The sequence below is a fragment of the Haplochromis burtoni genome, unplaced genomic scaffold (assembly GCF_018398535.1).
Source record: "Haplochromis burtoni strain Fernald_Lab_line unplaced genomic scaffold, NCSU_Asbu1 Contig_76, whole genome shotgun sequence".
In the NCBI taxonomy this organism is placed as follows: domain Eukaryota; kingdom Metazoa; phylum Chordata; class Actinopteri; order Cichliformes; family Cichlidae; genus Haplochromis; species Haplochromis burtoni.
Genome location: NW_024582437.1, coordinates 1,337,079 through 1,356,431, shown reverse-complemented (window position 1 = coordinate 1,356,431; position 19,353 = coordinate 1,337,079). Strand labels below are relative to the sequence as shown.

At 40.3% G+C, this 19,353-nt stretch overlaps 2 protein-coding genes across 7 annotated transcripts in view; one reads left to right on the top strand and one right to left on the bottom strand.

Moving 5' to 3' along the window:
- LOC102288865 (furin) overlaps positions 1-19,353 on the top strand; it is a 208,697-nt gene that overhangs the window by 10,085 nt on the left and 179,259 nt on the right. For all 6 annotated transcript variants that reach the window (XM_014334224.2, XM_042221864.1, XM_042221861.1 and 3 more), the window contains one exon: positions 11,355-11,447. In XM_014334224.2, the coding sequence (XP_014189710.1) occupies positions 11,355-11,447 (93 nt within the window). Of the gene's footprint in view, positions 1-11,354; positions 11,448-19,353 lie in introns of those variants that run through there.
- On the bottom strand, positions 6,846-8,043 carry si:ch211-198c19.1 (uncharacterized protein LOC100151013 homolog). The gene is made up of 2 exons (XM_042221868.1): positions 7,859-8,043; positions 6,846-7,783 (listed from the first exon to the last, which is right to left on the bottom strand). Exon 2 carries the CDS (start codon positions 7,781-7,783, stop codon positions 7,256-7,258), a length of 528 nt encoding a protein of 175 aa, XP_042077802.1. The 5' UTR covers positions 7,859-8,043; the 3' UTR covers positions 6,846-7,255.

The following is a 19,353-nucleotide window of genomic DNA, read 5'->3' as shown; positions in this document are numbered from 1 at the left end:
ATAAAGGACAGTGGTGGACGAGAGCGGGGAGTGGGGCGTGCCAGAAGCCCACAAACACCCTCACACACACAATGCTCTTGTAGGTGATATGAAAAATTCCGAAATGTTGATAAAATTGCATGTTTTGAAGCTTTACCGTTTGATTTTACTTTGAGGTATTTGTTTTGTCCTTATCCATAAATAGAGCTGAAAAAAAAAAGACATAAATGAAAGCAGAGCAGATTTTATGAAGCGCTTGTTTTTCTTACATGCTTTGTGGATGAACTTTCAGGACATGCTTTCCACTTACCGCTGCTGTGGAAAACATCGTCTGGTGCTGTTTTTGCGATTTTTGCCTTTTAGTAAAAATGAGAACCTGAGACAGCAGAAGAATCCCGTTTAGACATGCGCAATAGGACAGAAGTGCACATGAGTTCAAATTTTCACAAAGCACATTATTGTTGAAGCACTTTCTGCTTTTTTTTTTTTAGGTCATCAGAATATATGCCTCACATTTAAAATCTATGCAATGATCAAAAAAGCCTCTTTTTTTCGACTGTTTAACCCTCTTTTTAACAGTCATGACATATCGAAACATTAGCAGTGAACTTGGTGTCACTTTTTATTAAATTGCGGTTAAATTGGAGCCTATAACCAGCAAAATACAGTCATAATTGTAACCACCTAGGAGTTAATTTTCTTCCAACCTTATACTATATAAAACCCTGTGGTAACTCCTAGATGCGTTATCGTTTAAAAACTCATCAGTCCCAATATATTTCCTTTTTAAGATGGACAGTAAAAATCCCTCCACCCCCCTCCACTCGTTTCTATCATTTCGTTTGCTGCCAATACTGTAACCAACAAGGCTTAACTGCTCACCCCATTTAGCCCCTAGCATCCCCCTTCCATCGCCCTCCCATCTCTCCTTTTTCTGCTTTTCCATAGTTGAGGCTGTGGAGGCCACAGCCCCTGTAGGGCTGTTAGTGTACACACCAGCTGCTGTTTTCTCCATAGGGTGGACTGCCTCACGTGGCTCTCACACACTGCTTCAGTGGCTCTTGATGTCTGTGTTTGTTTTTGTTTATCCTTCATGCCCCCCACCCCCCATCCCTCCCTCCCTCCATCGCTGTTTCTCTGTTTGTCTGCTGGAGGCTGCCAGCAGCAGTGAGCCACGCAGATCCTGTGGATGCTTCAGCACCAAGAAGACTCAGAGTCTGACTGCACTGAACTGCAACCAGAAGCTCTGTTGTACACCACAGTTATGACAGGATATGTTTTTGGGTAGACATGTATTCTGTCTCTTTCTTGGACTTGTAGTAGCCATTATGTATTTTTAGTTACAGTGACCTGTAAATGAGTGTGAACTTGTAACATTGAGATAATTACAGTAATTATAATAGCTGACTCTGTATGTGGTAGGGGCTGCTGCAGTGTGAGTCTCTGTGTTTCTCACGCTGTGCACACACACAATGTAGAGTCTGAGCCACATTAGCAGAGCAGTCGGAGCCGAGGGCCTAGTTCCTGTAGTTACTTGTGCAATATGCCCAAAATGAACTTGAGGCGTAAAAATACGCTCAGGCTTTACAAGTGTAAAATACAAGCTGTTATTACCCGGCTGCTTCCTGGTGCTACAAAGCCGCAGCCCTAAGGCTGTTAAACATATGTCCCAAATGCTGCAAAAGCAGCTTAAAAATAAATGTAAGTTGTTTTTTTCCCCCCCAATATTCTATCTTAGCATTGATTTGGAGTCCGCTTTCTGACCCCCCCATGATATAAATCCAGCATTCGTGTGCCTAGTTTTGTGTTTGTGTCACCAGTTCCATTTGGAAGTTTTCATGTAGACCACCACGTTTAGTAGCTAACTTGACCGAAGGAAACTGGATTGCTTTGAGTTGTTTGAAGACATTTCACCTCTCATCCAAGAATCTTCTTCAGTTTCAAAACCAAAAGGTGGAGAGTCCCAGGTATTTAAGCCCTGCTTGGGATTGTCCCAGGGAGGAGGTGGTTGTTGATCCACTATTAATCACGTGTGTCACCACATGAGCCAAGGCGTAAAATAGGCGTGGGAGATTACCACCAGAGATTTTGTGTGAAACCACTCTGTGAGCGTGCGCCACCTAATCATGTGACCTATTGAGGTCATCTCATGCATGTTATGATACCAAGGACTCGCCACCTTTTGGTTGTAGAACTGAAGAAGTTTCTTGGATCTTCAAACATGTTATAGAAGTCCATTTACCTTTTGTCAAGCTCTTAAGACTACCATGACCTGGATGACTGACTGACATGCTCATCCTCTGTTTGTAGTTGTAACTCACACTGTAAGCCTTTAAAATAGAAAACAAAAGACAAAAAACAGCATGCTGAGGTGAAGATGCTAAGATTTTCATTGGGAGAGAACAGAATGGATTCGATTATAAGTTAGTACATCAGACTGCTCAGGTCGAGCAAAGTTACAGAGGCATGGCAGAGATTTTGGACATGTGCAAAGGAGGGACAGTGGATATACTGGAGACCGGATCTTTAAGATGGAGCTGCAACACAAGAGGAAAAGAGGAAGACCTCAGGGAAGATTCATGGATGTAGTGAAGGAGCACATGCAGAGGGCTGGTGTGACAGAAGAAAGTGCTAACGATGGGGTGAGATGGAGGCAGATGATCTGCTGCAACGCCTAAAGTGAGCAGCTAAAAGAATTTTGTTGTCGTTGTCTTTTATTTTATTGAAGCAATTCTTCTCTGTTTGCTTGTAGTTTATCTTGAACTTTTGACTGGTACAAACAAGAGTTCTCCAACTGCTTGTCCACTTCTGCTAATTACGACATAAAGCAGCAATTGCATGTTACATTTTACTCCATTAGAAACATAACAGTTAATTGCTCAACATGAGTAACAGTTATATGATATATCTGTTATTTTTATGCTTAGCCTACTTATGAAATCTGGTAAGCTTTAAGCTTGGCAAACCTTTAGTTTTTAGCTTGTGTTAGCTAGCCATCAGGTCAATTCAGCAGGAAGTCCAGAACACATTAGTCAGTGACTAACTTGTGATGGGCATCATTGTCACTTATGTCTACTTTAATTACATCAGTCATAAAAACGCAGCTTTTCATGGACCGATTTGACTTCAATAAAGGTTATTAAAGAAAATAAATTAATGGATCATTTATTTCAAAACTCCTCAAGTAAACATTAAAAAAAGAGTTTGGCTTTTATTAAAAAAAATAATATTAAGCACAGCTTCCAAAGAACAAAAGACAGAGCAAGTATTACAGTACCTGCAGCTTTTGAGCTTTGGTATTTTGTTTCACAGCGCTTTAAATCTGCTTGTTGCTTTCAAATGTTGTTTTGATTTTAAGGCTGGAGCCTTTCAATCATATGCAGCACAGTATGCTGATCTGAGTTGACACTCGAGGAGCGAGTACAGGCATTTCTAACACAGAAGAATCAATCAAAAAATCAAATAAACTCAGATATGGAGAGATATATGAGACAGTAGCACTACGGTAACTCAGCAATACAATGAAAGGCTATAACACAAAAACCCTCCGCCTCACATAATAAGCAACTGTGCTTGCACCACAAAAGTAGTGTTTTTTTTTTAAAGCAACAGGCTCGTTTGATACTGAGTCCATTTTTGTGATGTTATAAAGTTGCTTTTGTTTAAATCAGTACTTTGAACTGTTGAAATCTTTTCACTGGTTCTCAGCGCAAAAGTGAGAGTTTAATTAAAGCTGAAAGAGAATCCAGCAGCTGCGTGACAGAGTTATTCAGTGGGTGTGATTAGAGAGCACTTCAAGTGTCACTGTTTTATACAGACTTTACTTTTTTTCTGTCTTGATTAATAATACTTTATAATCTAAAGATTATCATTTGGGGGGCTTTTGGATCAGAATATATATTTAAAAAAAAATAATAATAAAAATCTATACCTATATATCTATATATATATATAGATATATATATATAGATATATATAAAAGAATATGGTCAAGTGACAGAAGTAATAAAGTGCAGGAGGTTTATATATCCAACTGAACTGCAGTTTTTCATGAGCAAAAATAAAGCAAAACAAAAAGCCGGGACAATTATGATTCATTTAGTTAATTGAATAATCTATTCTTCTTCTTGTTTGACTCCCAACTTGCATAATTGCAAAAGAGTTTTGTTGTTGGTTCAAAATATATTATGTCCAAAATGTAATCCTTAGAGCTTCCTGTCACTTGTTCTTTTCAGGCGCAGCATCCTGATCCAAGGAAAAGTTGTAGATTTTTGCTCTTTATCGCAATTGTTTGATATACAAGACATGCAATTTTGAGTTTATTGAGTATTTTTTTAGTAGTAGCAATTTGCCGTGCAGCTATGCGTTCTTTATGGTGTTTATATTTTGACCATGCAGGTCAGATTACCTTGGGAACTCTAAACAATGCCCAATACTTTATGTTAATGTTTTTGTCAGTATTCCAGATCTTTTGTTTTTTTCCAGTAATCACTGATATCGCCAAGTTAATGCTGTTCACACAAGATCGTATTAAAGTCTGCATAATGATGAGGCTGTGCTGGATGAAAGGATCAAGCACAGGACTTTCTCAAACAAGGCTTTGTGTCCCATGTGAAAACAGTTATTATTATTATTATTATTATTATTATTATTATTATTATTATTATTATTATTATTATTATTATTGGACTTGTGCGTGCTCTTGTCATTGTCAGCTTTCAGCTTGCAGTTATGATTGAGTTTAGGAAAAAATCTTGGTTTTTAATGGCAAACAGAGTGTTAACCACAAACTGAACAGCAGAGTTTGGCTTTATGGCACAAATGACTGTAAAAGTGACTGAAAACTTTTCCCATGTGCATTTTTTCCCTGAGTTGCTACGCTGTGACATCACAAAAATGTGACGATCAATTCCAGTGATGGCAAATCGGATTATGATGATGATCAGACTGACTGACAGGACTATACTCTGAGACTTTAGTGGTGGAGAACTTTTTGCAGGGTCATAAAGTAGGCCAACGTGGTATCTACAGTTTTCAGTATTGCAATAATTATGCAACTTGTATTAAATATATACAATGAGTGTATTGCATACACACCTTCTATGATTTTCTGGTACAAAAGGTACACAGCGAATAGAGAGCCACAGATCCAGAGCCTTTAGGTCAACAGGAGGAGGTGTGTCAGATAATGCTACAGTTCATATGACACATGAACTTAAATAAAAATTCAAATGTGCTTGATATGAATTGATTTGCGGTTCTTGAAAAATCATAGGTGTGGTCTCCTTGGTTTTTATATTTTATGTTATCTGAGGTTTTCTGCACATTTTACCTCATGTGGGAAAATATTCATTTACTTCTCCCCATTCATCAGGGCTGTGGTTTCTTATTCTTTTTTTGCAAGAGGTGCAACAGCATGCTTTTCTTTAATGCAGTTCAATTCAGTTTTATTTATATAACGCCAAATCACAACAGACGCCTGAAGGTGCTTCATATTGTAAAGTAAAGATCCTACATATGTACAAATTACAAATGAGATTCAAAGTTTATCAGTTTGTAATGGCGATATGTTTATATGTAAATATGAATTTAAAAAGACATTTTCACAGGACAGTCTTGGATAAAATGGACTTTTGAGATAGCATTAAATTAAGAGTAATTTATCATGAACATCTGTCTCTACCCAGGATCTTTATTTGCAGTGGCAACATAGTTAAGTTCAGATTTTTTCTTTACAGGCTTTATACAGCAGCAACGCTGTCATGCATATACCCTCTCTATCAGTACTGTGTAATAAGGTCATGGATTGGGGAGATTCAGTTAAGCAATAGAGACCCTGAGAAGAGCCTGGTGAATAGTGCTGTCTGTCAACTTATACCTCTGTCTACAGTCTGAAGGACTAGTTAAAGCTGCTCTCAGTCTGGGAAGAGGGCGATAGGTCAGGGTGCTGTGCATCCATGTGTCAGAGATTCAATCTTAGCATAATGCTTTAGAAAAACCTCAGTGAATTTAAACAGGTTTGTCTGATCATGGATCACTGCCTTTCTAATCATATAATAAAGGAATTTTCAACCCCCAATTTTCATCAGCTGTTTAACACATTTACGTCAGCAGGCACTCTTAACTACCTCCCACCAAAAAGATACTAAATACATACGGTATATATTTTTCACTAGTTCACACGTTCTTGAAGGCATGTCTTATTTTTTCTGAAACATGCTCCAGTTGATAGGCATCCTACAGCATGATTGTCAGAATGTGAAACGTTTGAATCTTTTTTTCTACACAGCTAGATTTTAGTTTCTTTCAAAAGATGTTAAAATCTGACTGAGAGTTTAGTATTTTATTATCTAAACTGACAGTGCAACATAAAAGAAACAAAATACAATCGAATTAGTGAGGATAAACTTGTTGAGTCAGTTGTTTTTTACCCATGCCAGTGCCATTTGCCCGGTTCAAATTTCAAATTCAAATTCAAATTTTATTTTTATTTGTCACGTACACAGTCATACACAGTACGATATGTAGTGAAATGCTTGGACAACTGCTCGTGACCTAAAGAAAACAAAAAAGGAAAAGGCTATGAATAAGATAGGAAATAAATATGAAAAATTAAAAAGGGTAAATTTAACTAGGAAGGAATAAAATATAAATTAAGGTTAAAAATGAAATAACTGTACAACACAAATTAGAATGAAGGGTAAATTTAACTGGGAAAGAATAAGATAAAATATATAAATTAAAGTTGAAAATAAAATAACTGTACAACAAAATACACAATATAGAACTATATAAGAATGTATGAAGAAATATAAATAAATATATACACAATAACAGCAGCATATACACAATAACAGCAGCTGTACAAGTATTAACTGGAAATGAAGAATGTAGTGAGGCTTTGACAGTGATTCCACACCCTTCTAGACCTGCTAATAACACTACAAGAAGAAAAAATGTGGATGGACACTAAGTTGAATGAATGTTTTTGGTTGTCTGAAGTAGGGCATGCTATGTAAAAAAAGTTGGAAAACCACTTTGGGAGCCACATTTGTAACAGATTTTATTGATTACTTTTTTTTTCTACAAGCAGGCATAAGATGCAGGTTACACAAAAGCTCATAGTTTACACTGAAGCCTCAAAGTGAAAACTTGTGGCTACTTTATTTCAAAGAAACTAGCATAAAAGCAAAGATTGTGACTTCACCTGTATTTTTTAGATTCACAAAATTCTCAAAGCTGTTACATACTGTACTGATTTAGGATCAGAGGTCTCCTACACGTCTGTGCTAACGAAGGCGATTTTCTTTCGAAGAGATGCAAGAAGATTGGGCCCAATCCTGTACGTCTCTTTTGGCTCATAATGCGCGGATGCATAAAGCTCGTCGATTCGTTTGTTGTTCTTGTTATATTTCACCAAAACTCTGTCCATGTTACTTTTAGGATTGCTGCGGTTGTAGTATCTTCTGACTTCATACGGCAGCTTCTCTGCGCCAGGATAGTGGAGGTTTCCAATGGTGTAATAGCTCCACTGCTGTCTGTCTTTTATCACAGGAAGAACTGGCCCTTTGTTCTGAAACAAGTGAAACCCATATTCTCCCCGGTAGGGATCACACAGAGCCCTCATGTTGTTGTCCAAGCAGTTCTGAACGTACCACACCAGCAGCTTAAGGCCATGGCGAGGAGGCGGCTGACCAAACCCGCTGTCCTGGAGTTGTTGTATTGAGTCAAGGGTTTTCGGAGGTGAGGTCAAGACCACAGACAACACCAAAGTCAAACAAAACAAGGCTTTGTCGTGTGCCATCTATGAAAAAAGACATCCCAGTGTGAGAACAGGAATCTTAAAACTACACTAAAGAAACATTTTCTCACAACTTACCTTTTAGTTGGTACCCGTTTCCCTGTAGTCTCAAAGCGTGCCTGCAACCGAAACTAAAGTTGGTGTTTTGTGCTGCAGCTGAACGAACTATTCGATCCTGCGGTTGTCTTCTCTCTGTCTTATGTGGAGAGACTGAAAAAAAAGAAAGCACACTGGTAGGGTTTTCATTCTCTATGTGCGATGAAAAAGGAAGTGATTGCTGTACAGCTGGACTCTGTGAAAGTCCCATTTGAAAGAATAATTAAACTAAGCAGGCGTATCTCAGGGACTAAAGGAAGTTACCAATGTAAAGTCTTACTTCTGCTTTCACTCCTAGCTGAGAAGAACAGCTGCTTATAGAGGAGCAGCCAGTCAGCTGTGCAAACCAGAATAATAAAAGCTTAGCAATGAAGATGATTTCATATATGCTGGTGATGTAGTACTTTAAACTCGCTATAGGGTGTGTGGTAGTGGAGGGGGTTTCAACCTTTATGTATATGGGAACCAGCGAGTTTGCAAACAGTGAGGGGTTAAAGTGGATTCGATAGGTGGGGGGAACCCTAAGATCTGGTGCGGCAGTGCAGCAAAGGAAATGGCTCACTCACAAAGAAGTCCCCAAAAGAACGAAAGGATCATAGAGGATCCAAAGAGGAACGGATCAGTCTGTTGGTACCAGCGTCCAGTCAGCAAGAACATCCAAATTCATCCCAAGCTCACTTAGTTCACTGTGCACCGATTCAAGCCTACATTATCACATGTCTCTTTGTGTGTCTGGGCGTGTGTTTGTGTGCCTTTGAACACTCTCATGATTAGTGTTCTCAGTGACTGCTGGCTGATGGGGTTGATTTGTCCGACAGTGCAGTGTGTCAGGCAGGCTCAGCGTCCGCACTGGAGAACATGAGTGAAGGAGCGAATAATTGATAGTGACAAGGCGCTCCCAGCCTTAATTGCTGCTGGTGAATTAGATTACCTTTTTAAAGTGCCTTCATTAGCAGAGGGAGAGCCATACCAACGGTCCCCTGATTGGCCTCATATTGTTTTGCTGTGAACTTGCTCTGGCAGGGCACAAAAAGTGTGCGTTTGTTTTGGTTGGTTTGAAATTGCTCACTAATTTTCTTGTACAGCTGTAGTTTGTCTGTGTGCGCGATGTGTGCACACGATTCATATCCAGAGTTGACATTTTGTGATACATCAGTAACTCACTGAAGCAGCAAGTGTCTTTGTGTGTTTATGAGGCTTAGTCTGCTGTTTTAAAGGGTATGTGCACCTGTGTCACAAGGAAATATTTAGCTCCAATGGCTTGCATTTTATGTCTAGTGTAATATGCTGAAATATGACAAGGAAGCCCAGATATATAGGTGATATATACTCTATGTTTTTTCTTTTGTGAAGATCACAAACCATAAAGTGAAATTTGATGCTGTTTGTGGACATTGTGGACTACATACTGCTGTTGCCCCACTAAATGAGGTCCAACATCAGGGTTAGTTAGTTATTTGCTGGAGATCGTGGTTATAGAAATAGATAAAAAATATGAAGTAGTCATGGAAAAGCAGTTTATTGGTTTATGTAAATGGACTTGATTTTTATTTTATTTTGTTTTCGTTGCAATCAGCACAACAATGAAACTAGGGTTCATCAGGAAGTGTATTTCATGTCGGTGCCACATACATCTCGGAGATTCCTCAGTGGGAATGTGTGACCCAGGCAACCGGAAAAAATAAGTTAAAAAGGAAAAAAAGTGGTAGGAGTTGTATTTTACCCAATCCATGATCTTGTCTCAAGCCTAACCAAAAAAGAAGTTTTCAGTTTCATGACTATTCCACAAACTTCTGTGAGACTGTGTTGTGTGATGCTTGAAAATGTTCCTCCTTTTTCTCTGTAAAGCTGCACAAAGGGACAGACGGGATTTTGCTGAAAGTGAGCAGGGAAAGTAAGGAAGAAGTATCAGTCTATGCAGAGAGAGTTACTTGCGCATATTTTAAAAAAACACCAAAAAAAAACCACCCAACTTTCTTCCCAAACCCAAATGTCCAAAACCTCACACCCTCTTCTTCCCCTCCAGCAACTGTTTCAGCTTCAGCTGTCCTCCCTCATTACATTTCCATATCTATCACCAGTTACTGTTCCATCACCAGCCCACCAGCCCCCAAAGTTCCCTCATCCCAAAAACACACTGGCATCCCCATCTCTGCCTCATGCTTCATTCCCACCGCAGCCAGCCTTCAGCCCCCTGCCAAGTTAAATGGACTGTACTGGCGTCAGGGGAGTCGCGTGTGCTCAATTCAGCTCAGCTCAGCTGGGCTGCAAGCGTTATAAACTTAGTGTGTGATTATTGTCGGAGCCAGGCTCCTCCACGCAGGAAGTGCGCACTGATGGGTACTATGTCACCGGGTACGGGGCCAGCCGTGGCGAGAGGGATGAGAGAGCAAAAGGAGAGACTGAAACTGAGGCGAGAAAAGAGCACAGAGAGGGAGGAAAAAAAATTGTTAGAGATGAAGGAGGGTAACGGGGATCGAGGGAGAAAGGGTAATAAAAGATAGAGGAAGGAGAACAAGCAGGAGAGGACTGAATCATCAAAGAGAAGGAAAAAGCCACGCTGAGCAAGGAAAGACTGATGTACACCTATCGCAGCAGACAAAGACAAGAGAAGACACACGGGGAGTGATATAAAGAGGGAGAAGCATAAGAATAATGCAGTCAGAGAAGAAAGAGAGGCAGCAGGGAAATCAGCAGAGGAGGGGAAAAGAAGAAGAGACGGGGAGGGCGCATAGGAGAGAAAGGCAAGAAGAGAAATTAGAGAGAAATTTTTCAAGCGAGTGATGTGCGCTGTGATTGTTTTCTCTCTCTCTCTCTCTCTCTCCCTCCCCGTCTCGCTCTAAACGGTCGGGATGTGGCCTGTATCTGCCGGCAAGAAGGAACTCAATTTGGGACAATTTACTCGGCAGTCTCAGCCCTGATGCACCTCAGGGACAGAGAATAGAGAGAATGAAAGTGAAGGAAGATAGAATCAGCAAGCCCCGCACACACATACATACACACTCACACAACGTGTGCCTTGCACACAATTGCCGCCGAGTAGATTTCACTTAGTTAGTTCTAACTCTCCCAGGCGGTCAATACGATTGAGTTTATAAGGCTTGGAAATGAAAAGCCCAGGATAAGGTTAGATAAACTGTGTGCTATTTGATTTTGGGCCACCCTTCGCAGAAAAACCCACACAAGACAGATGGCCGGAGGGGATACGCTGAAATCATGTTGTGCAAAAGGGTCAGATGGGTGATTAAGGCTGAATGCGTTGTGTGCTTTGACCCTCGCTCTGTACCTGCATTGGTTTCTCTGCGCTGAAGAAAGCGCTTGAGTGATTTTTCCAAATGCATCTTTGTTTTTGCATTCTTAAATAAAATGCAGCCACATGATCAAATGTTATATCATAACTTGCACCCTGCAACACTTTGCGCCTTAAAAGTTTGGGATTGTATAAGCTGAATGTGAAATTGTCTTTCCATGCTCACAGGTTGGCAGCCTGAACGGTCTGTACACACTGAGGGACACCAGGGGGCGCCCTGACAGAGCCACCTTTGAAGACAGACTTGCAGCAGCAGCAAGGGTAAGTATCCCCCCACCCACCCCCCCCATAAATAAATGAATAAATGAACTAAAAGAAAAGAAAAAAAACACTTGATGGACTGAAAAGTGAGGACACTGACAGAGGAAGGAGCTGTGTATTCCCAAAAGAAAAAGAAGCCACTCTGTTTACTTTTATCTTTCATTTCTTTGCCTGTTCCTGCAACACTCTGAGAAATGCATTCACAACTACAGCTGTTGAGAGCATCCAGCCACTTGGACGAGACTCTTTGATGCATTTAGCACAGTGAATTTACACTCTGGCATCAGTTCTGATTGTACCCAGCGAGTGTATGCAAATGGAAGTTCATTTAAGCTGCCATTGCTGTTTTAATCATGCTCCACTGTTGATTAGCAAAATGATTGGCAAAAAAGAAAGGAAAAAAAAGACTGAAGCAGGCCCGTGTTGAGTAATGGATAAAAGTTGTTTACCTTGCTCTTGTTGCTTGTGTGCCTGTTCCACCCAATATCACTTTGTGCACCCATCCCCTCCTCCTTCCTCCCTTGCCACCTTCAGCAAGCTGCTCCGCTTTACCCTCGGAGCTCACAATTCAACCTCCTCACTAGGCTTCCGTGGCCATGGAAACCGTCATTCAGGGAGACATCCCATGACAGCAGGGAGAGGAAGGGTCGGAGATGTGGCTTCGCCCCTGTCCATTCTCCAGGGTGCACCGGACCTCTGGCCTTTCTCCAACACATTGCCCCTTCAATCTCTCTCTCTCACACACACATACACACAAAATACACAAAACAATAAAAATACTCACATAGAAAGACGTGTGTGTGTGTGTGTGTGTGTGTGTGTGCATCTACCCCACAACTACAAACCACCCTCCCACCCAAACACACACAGACACACAAGAAAGGAATTCCAAACTTTCCGATTCAGAGTTATCATCTGAATCAGTGTGCGTGTGATTAATTGAAGTAATTTATGCACAATCTCCAGTGACTCCATGTATGGTTCATGATTTCATTAAACTGTAACTTTAATTACTTTTCTACTATCGTAACTTTAGGTGAAAATAAATTCCCACCCTTAAATGTCTCACGTTTCGTAATGAGTCTTACATTTAATGGATTGCACAAATAATGTTTTGGGATGATGAACAATTGCGTATTTAGACGCTGCTTCTCCCTGCCAGCTGCCTTCATTTTTTTTTCATTACAGTCATTTTATTTTGGAATTTTGTTTCATTTAAAGAAATCTTATCGTTTAGTTTTGTAGCAAGTAAAAAAAATGCTGCTATTGCAGCTTACTTGAACCCTCTGAAAACCCTTCAAACTTCTTTGCTTCCCAACTTATATAATGCACTTTATTTGCTTTCTTTTTTTTAGCTGAATACAGTTAATATTGTTGTGGGTTTATGGAAGACATGTTTATGTTGGGTTATGTGTTGTCAAACACAATTAGAGTGTGTTAGCTGAAGCAGCTGGCCTCCTGCCAGAGCCTTAGCAATAGTTCGTCCGCCCACCTCTGACCAGGCTTCCATCTTTACAAACACGTCTGCTGTTTTTTTTCCTTTGGATTGCATAGCAGGTGGGTTTGATAGCAGAACCCACCAGTTACTGCATCATATAAAGTTTAGTAGACTGCAAGGTTGCGACGGAGTTAAAATTAGCTTCGTGCGGCTTAATCTGCCCTTCACAGTTAGAATAGTATTTACAGTAGAATAGTATTTACAGGTAAAAAAGCCCTACTGTTGCTGAGATCCCATTTGCAGTGATGTGGTAGAGTGCTACTCACTGAGGTGTTTGTGTTACTCTGCAAAGCACCTGCATTTTGAAATGAAAGGTGAAGTCACTGGTGCATCGTTGTGTAGCAAAAGCATAACGAGGCTGTGTTTTCACGAGATAGATCTACTCCTGTCAGGAGGTGGAATTAAACCGAGGGCTGTTTTACCTTTTAGAAATAGTTGTAACTATATTGTAATAACAGCTGTGCAGTGTAACTTGGCGTATTGATTAATAATGCTGTAAAACCACGGCAAACAAAATAAGACGCAACATAAAATATCATTTATACCTGTCTGTATATCATAACTGTTGCAAACTATTGAGGAGTCCTTTATAAAGAAAATAAATGAAAGGGAACTATTTAAATCTTCTTGACAGAAGAATAAGAAACATCTTTAATAAATTAGCACGATCTGCCGCAGCTGCTGCAGCTCATAGAAGCCTCAGTCTATTGTTTGTTGCATTGACACACACACAGTCACATTGAATGGAGGCCACAGTGGCGTCTCAGAGGAGGAGGAGGTTTTGCCACTGTGTAATCCCAGCTGATGCAGCCCTCTGTCAGCAAGGCAGCAATCAGCTGTGGTATTAATCTCAATGCTAATGGCATCATTAGCAAAGCTGTGGAAAAACATACCAATGTGAGGGTTTAGAGACACATGGAGAAAGACCATATATGCACATCTGGCAAATAAAGCACATGTAAAAATGCTGTTAACGAAGCAAAAACACAGACACATACACACATGGTTTCTCTTCTGTCTCTCTGCGTGTGTATGTGTACGTAGTTTATTTGAAACCCCGTTTCCCCTCAATGACTCTCTTCCGAACTGTCCTAACTATTGTACCTCTTGTGGTTTCATTCTCAAACGCGCAGACATGTTTCTGACCAAACTCTATACTGACCTTTTACCAAATGTCTCAGATACTAACCCCCTGCCATCTTTTGACACACACATTGGTTCCTGCTGGTGTACTACACACTTAATACACAGATACAGAAAGGCACTGTTCACAGCATGTTCCAGTCTTGTGATGACCTGGTTTGAATCTTCTTTTTAAAAAGAAATCTGTTTTAATATCTGTCTCATTAATCTGAGCTGTACAGGCACCTTATTGATGCAACACTTGAGACGACAGCTGCAAGCTGCAGACAGAAGTCAAGGAGAAAAGACATTACCGGCAGAACAAGTGTGAAGTTTTTCTTATATAAACTGAAAAAAATAAGCAGGGCGCTAAAAGATATTTATTATAGTGAGGATGCTATAATGATGAAAGGCCAAGGTCAGCTTTTAGAAAAAATAAAGTCAAATATAGGCTTTACCTTGCAGCTAGCAAAACATCTAAACTTTTAGTGATGCTTACCTAACTAGTGTAAGCTCATCAATAGGTAGTCTTATTTATGCATAAAAAATGAAATATATTCTAAACAGCCACAGCTAAATTAAGATAGAGCATGCATTGTCCAGTTGTTGTCAAATGATGCTCGATTTCCTTGTGATTGAATATCGAGTTATTGAACGACCTCTAAAATTTGCAGTGTGTTAAATCCTTAAAAACATATAAAAGTGAAAATGTGCTAATAAATGTGATAGTTGTTGTAGTGTTTAAAATGTGACAGCAAATCGAAAAATATTTTTGTCAGTGCAAGTTTAGCCTTATATGTAGGGATGGGTATCATTTAGGTTTTATCCGATACCAGTACCAAACTGGTACTTTTGAAACGGTGCCGGTGCTTAAACGGTGCTCGAACCGGTGCTTAAAGAATGGAGAACACAAACTTTGTCCAAAAACCTCTCATGTTTAGCTGTTTTTTTTGTAAAAAGATAACAATGTTAGCCTTTTCTGCAGCTATGAGGGCATATATGGTATCACTCTTGGCTGGAAGCAGTGCTTAAACAATGGAAAAAACACAAACTTTGTCCAAAAACCTCTCATGTTTAGCTGTTTCCCACTTTTTCTTTGGTCATTTTAGCCTTTTTGGCCAGGGTGAAGGGAGTATCTGCCATCAAACAAGAAGACAGCCGCATGTAACTACGAGGTGTTTGCTAGTTCACCTTACATGCATTAATGTAATAACGTGGTTAGCCTACTCAACGTAAATTACACACGAACAACATTAAGCTACTCACGCAGAGAAGAACGGCTGCTGCTGCCATCATCATCCGTCATCATTTCTGCTACACTGGCAGGGCTAGGGGCCAGGACTCTCCTCTTCGGGTTTTTGGGGGATGTTGCTAACTCCGGTCCGATAACAGGCACCACACACCGTAGTAGATGTGCACGGTGTGAGTCTCGCAGCAAGCTATCAAATACGGTGCATTTCTCGGCTTTTAACAAAACTTCGCTTCGTCTGGTTTACTACCGTTTATGTCAGAACCAGTGCCGGATACCGGTACCCATCCCTACTTATATGTTGCTTTTAAAAAGTTACACTCTGTCTGATGAACGTGTTAATTATATTATAGAAATCTATAGTAATCTTTGTTAATTCTTGATATTGTGCCTAAACTAAAGTCCTAGAATTTTAATTGCATAAAGCATAACTTTACTACATTGCTATCTGAAGTAAGAGATGAATAAGAGATGAGGGTCAGTAATGTCTTTCAGTACATCAAGTGCTCTCACTTTTTATGTGCATAATGTTTGAATCTTAACCCTTGTGTGGTGTTCTATTTTTGTTACTCAGCCAGTGTTCATGGGTCTGGTGGACCCGCTAGAGTTTTGGCTTTCCAAATTAACACTATCAAACAATTTTATGTTAAATTACTCAACAGATGTTTACTTCATCCCAATTACAAGACATATGAACAGCAAACATGGTTAATTTTTTCCCTTTACCTTTGTTAGATCACATTTATGAATTAATGTGCTTCTCGTTTTTCTTTTATATAAAATGTTATAAATAAATCAGTTATAATCAAGTGGAGTGAGTGGAAAGACACAACACATTTACACGTGAAAAAATAATTAATTGTTTAATTTTTCTTTTGAAAAAAACTGAACACGGGTCTCACAGACCCGAACACCATACAAGGGTTAAAATAAAAACCATATTTGATATATCCATTGAGCAATACAGATATTACTATTAAAATGATCAACTTTTATGTTCTTAAGTATGACTTAAGCAGAAATTCACATTCATAAAACTTTATATGAAATTGTTGGAAATGTTTTGTTTATACTTAGAATTATCAATGAATTAGATAATTGTGTGAATTGGTTCCTTAATTGAACTTATATTTGATATTTGAAGCTCATTTTTTAAGCAAGTAGTTGAAGCCACAACCATTGGGAGTGAATGATTCTGCTCTTTGACATATCGTGGGTGTTAGATACAGTAGGCATTATGCTAGTGGACATTGTGCAACCGGGAATGTCCACTAGCAACCAAACGTCAACACCAAAGTGATGCATGTCGAGCAAATCACTTTGTGTGGGCAGTAAACAACTCTTAACTCTGATGAACTTATTGATTCAACACCAGTGGGAGTGAAAGACACCATTTACTGACATTTGACAGAGTGCTAGCTGCTAAGCCCCAACCACATTTAGCGGCTAACGTGTGGTTGGGGCTTCAATTCTTAGTTCTGAGAATAACTATAAATCTAGGAAACTGTTTTATAGATGGGGTCAGTGGTCACTGCAACTAAAGCTACTAAGTGTAATCCATTTGTCATTAATTTGATCATGAATGTTGTTAATTAATTTTACCAGTAGTTTACCTATCTGTTCACTACTGTGATTTTATTTTGTGACGATAGACTATACGACATTTGTAATCTACAAGGCCAGAATAATTGTTAGCTCGCAAAATAAAATCTTAATCTGTAATGTATTCACACTGATTTAGGAGCTTTAACAGAAGTTTGGAAGCTTTGTTTAATGCTAAGTTAAATCTAAGTTTGTTTGTTTTTTGCCTCATTTGTGCTCCATATTATTTTCCAAGCGGCATCAAAAAGGCTGTAAAGATAACTTGTCTAAAAGACAGAATATGAAGTTAAGAGCCTCACCCCAACCACCACTCTAATGCCGTTTGGGCTTATCTTATCATTTTTGTTGTTTGGGTTACCATTACCTGATTTACATTAGCTAACTTGCATATTTGTGTTCAGCTTTGCAAGCAGTATAATGTCTGTTTCAAATGTGAGGATTTCTCTCTCCCTCTCCCTCCCTCTTTCCAACCCACTCTTCTATCCACAAAGGACAGGAAAAACATTTGAATTTTCCCTCAATACTTTCTCACTGTTGAGACGTTTGTGTGTGTGTTTTTTCCCCTTCTCCTTATTTTTCTTTTTTTTTTCCTCTCTTTTTTTTCTGCTATTTTTTTTTTAAGACTCCAGTCACATCCGCAATCCCGCGGCCCTATAAGGAGCTTTCACGCTTTTTGGTTTGCTTTAGATGTTTAATACCCCTCTCTTTTGTGTCAGGCAGCCGGAGAGGCGTTAAGAAGCGCTGATAAACCCCACTTAGATCCCTTCCTGGCCCGTCACCCTGGCCTGCCGGGCCGCTTTAGCAGGGAACTGATCTGTGACGGCCTGCCACTCAAACTGAGCACTTCTGAAGGTTGACACAATGGAGTGAGCAACACACCAGAGGGCCCAGGGGTTGGTGGGGGAGGAGGAAGGAGGGAGGATGAGGTAGAGGAGAGGAGGCCAAGAGGTGCCCTAAAAGAAGCCTAGAGGAGGGGCCAGAGTGTATCACGCTGTTATCTATTTCCTCTCTTTCAGCAGTTTTGCCCTCCCTCCCTTTACTGTGTGCTACTGTAGAGCTCCCCATCTTTCCTTGTTCGCCTTCTCTGCAACAGTAACACACACACACACACAGAAAAAAAAACCCTCTTCTCTGTCGTTTTTCTCTCTGCGGTCAGGACTATCAGTCTGGCAGCTAGAGATGAGATTGAATGAAGAGGCAGACTTGGTGAGTGTGGTGGGAGGGTTGAGGACTAGATAGGAATCAGCAGTGCATTGCGGGGTCTGGTGACGGTAGTTCATGCGGTGTGCTCACTGCTGTGTGGCATAATGGGTCCAACCAGAGCCAGGCTAAGGCCGACGGTGCGTCAGGAAGCAAAGCTTTGTGATTGACAAGCTCAGGGAGGGGTTGGGGCTGCAGCGGAGGCAGCGACAGTGGGGTGATGCGGCCACTGCTGCTGCTATTGCCATCAGTTTCCCGTGGGGCCGTGGGTGGGTAGTGAAGCCCAAAATGTCAGCGCTGATATCTGTGCAACTCGGCTCGGCTATCACACTGCTGCAGCTGCCTGCCATCCACCGCATCCACTCATTCATATAGAGACATGGGAGTATTGCACAGACACACACACTCACTCTCTCTCTCTAACACCCACAGTTTTCTTTCTGCGTTTCGTCAGCACCTTCCTTGTTCATTCAATTCAGTTCTATAGAGCCATTTTTGCACACAAACAAACACACACGTGTGCGCACACACACACAAACTCTCACACGCACACTCACACTCTTCATGGGATGTCTTTAAACACACATTCATGCAGTTTTACTCCTTCCATCTCGCTGTCTTTCTTCCCCTCCTCTTCCACACATTCACATTGTGCCTCTGTCAGTTCTATCTCAGCTGTTCAATCAAGCAAGTACTCCACTGCTCTCTCTCTGTGTCTCTTTTACCCCACTCACTGTTTAAAAATGAGTTTTCCAAACTTGTTTTTCAGTTTTTTCTTTATTTTTATTTTCCATTGATCTCATACCATGTTCCTTTTGTATATCTCTTTTTCTATTTAGTGATGCTTTTAATGTGAAGGGCAAAGTGTCAGCAGCTTTGATAATTGATGTTGCACAAACTTACGATGTCATTTTTCAGTTCAGGTATATGTGGCATGTGTTTTTGGAAATTGTGTGCATTTTGTTGTGTGTGTGTGTGTGTGTGTGTGTGTGTGTGTGTGTGTGTGTGTGTGTGTGTGTGTGTGCTGCCCATGCGTCACAGTTGGATGATGAATGTGCTGACAGTAGAGGGGTCAGTGTCACAGACAGTATGGTCAATTGCCCCTCGTCCCCTGAGCCTAACCTTGAGCAACACTCCCTGAAGAGTCTCAATCTGCCATTAAGGCCTGCAAACACACACACACACACACACACACACACACACACACACACACACACACACACACACACACACAC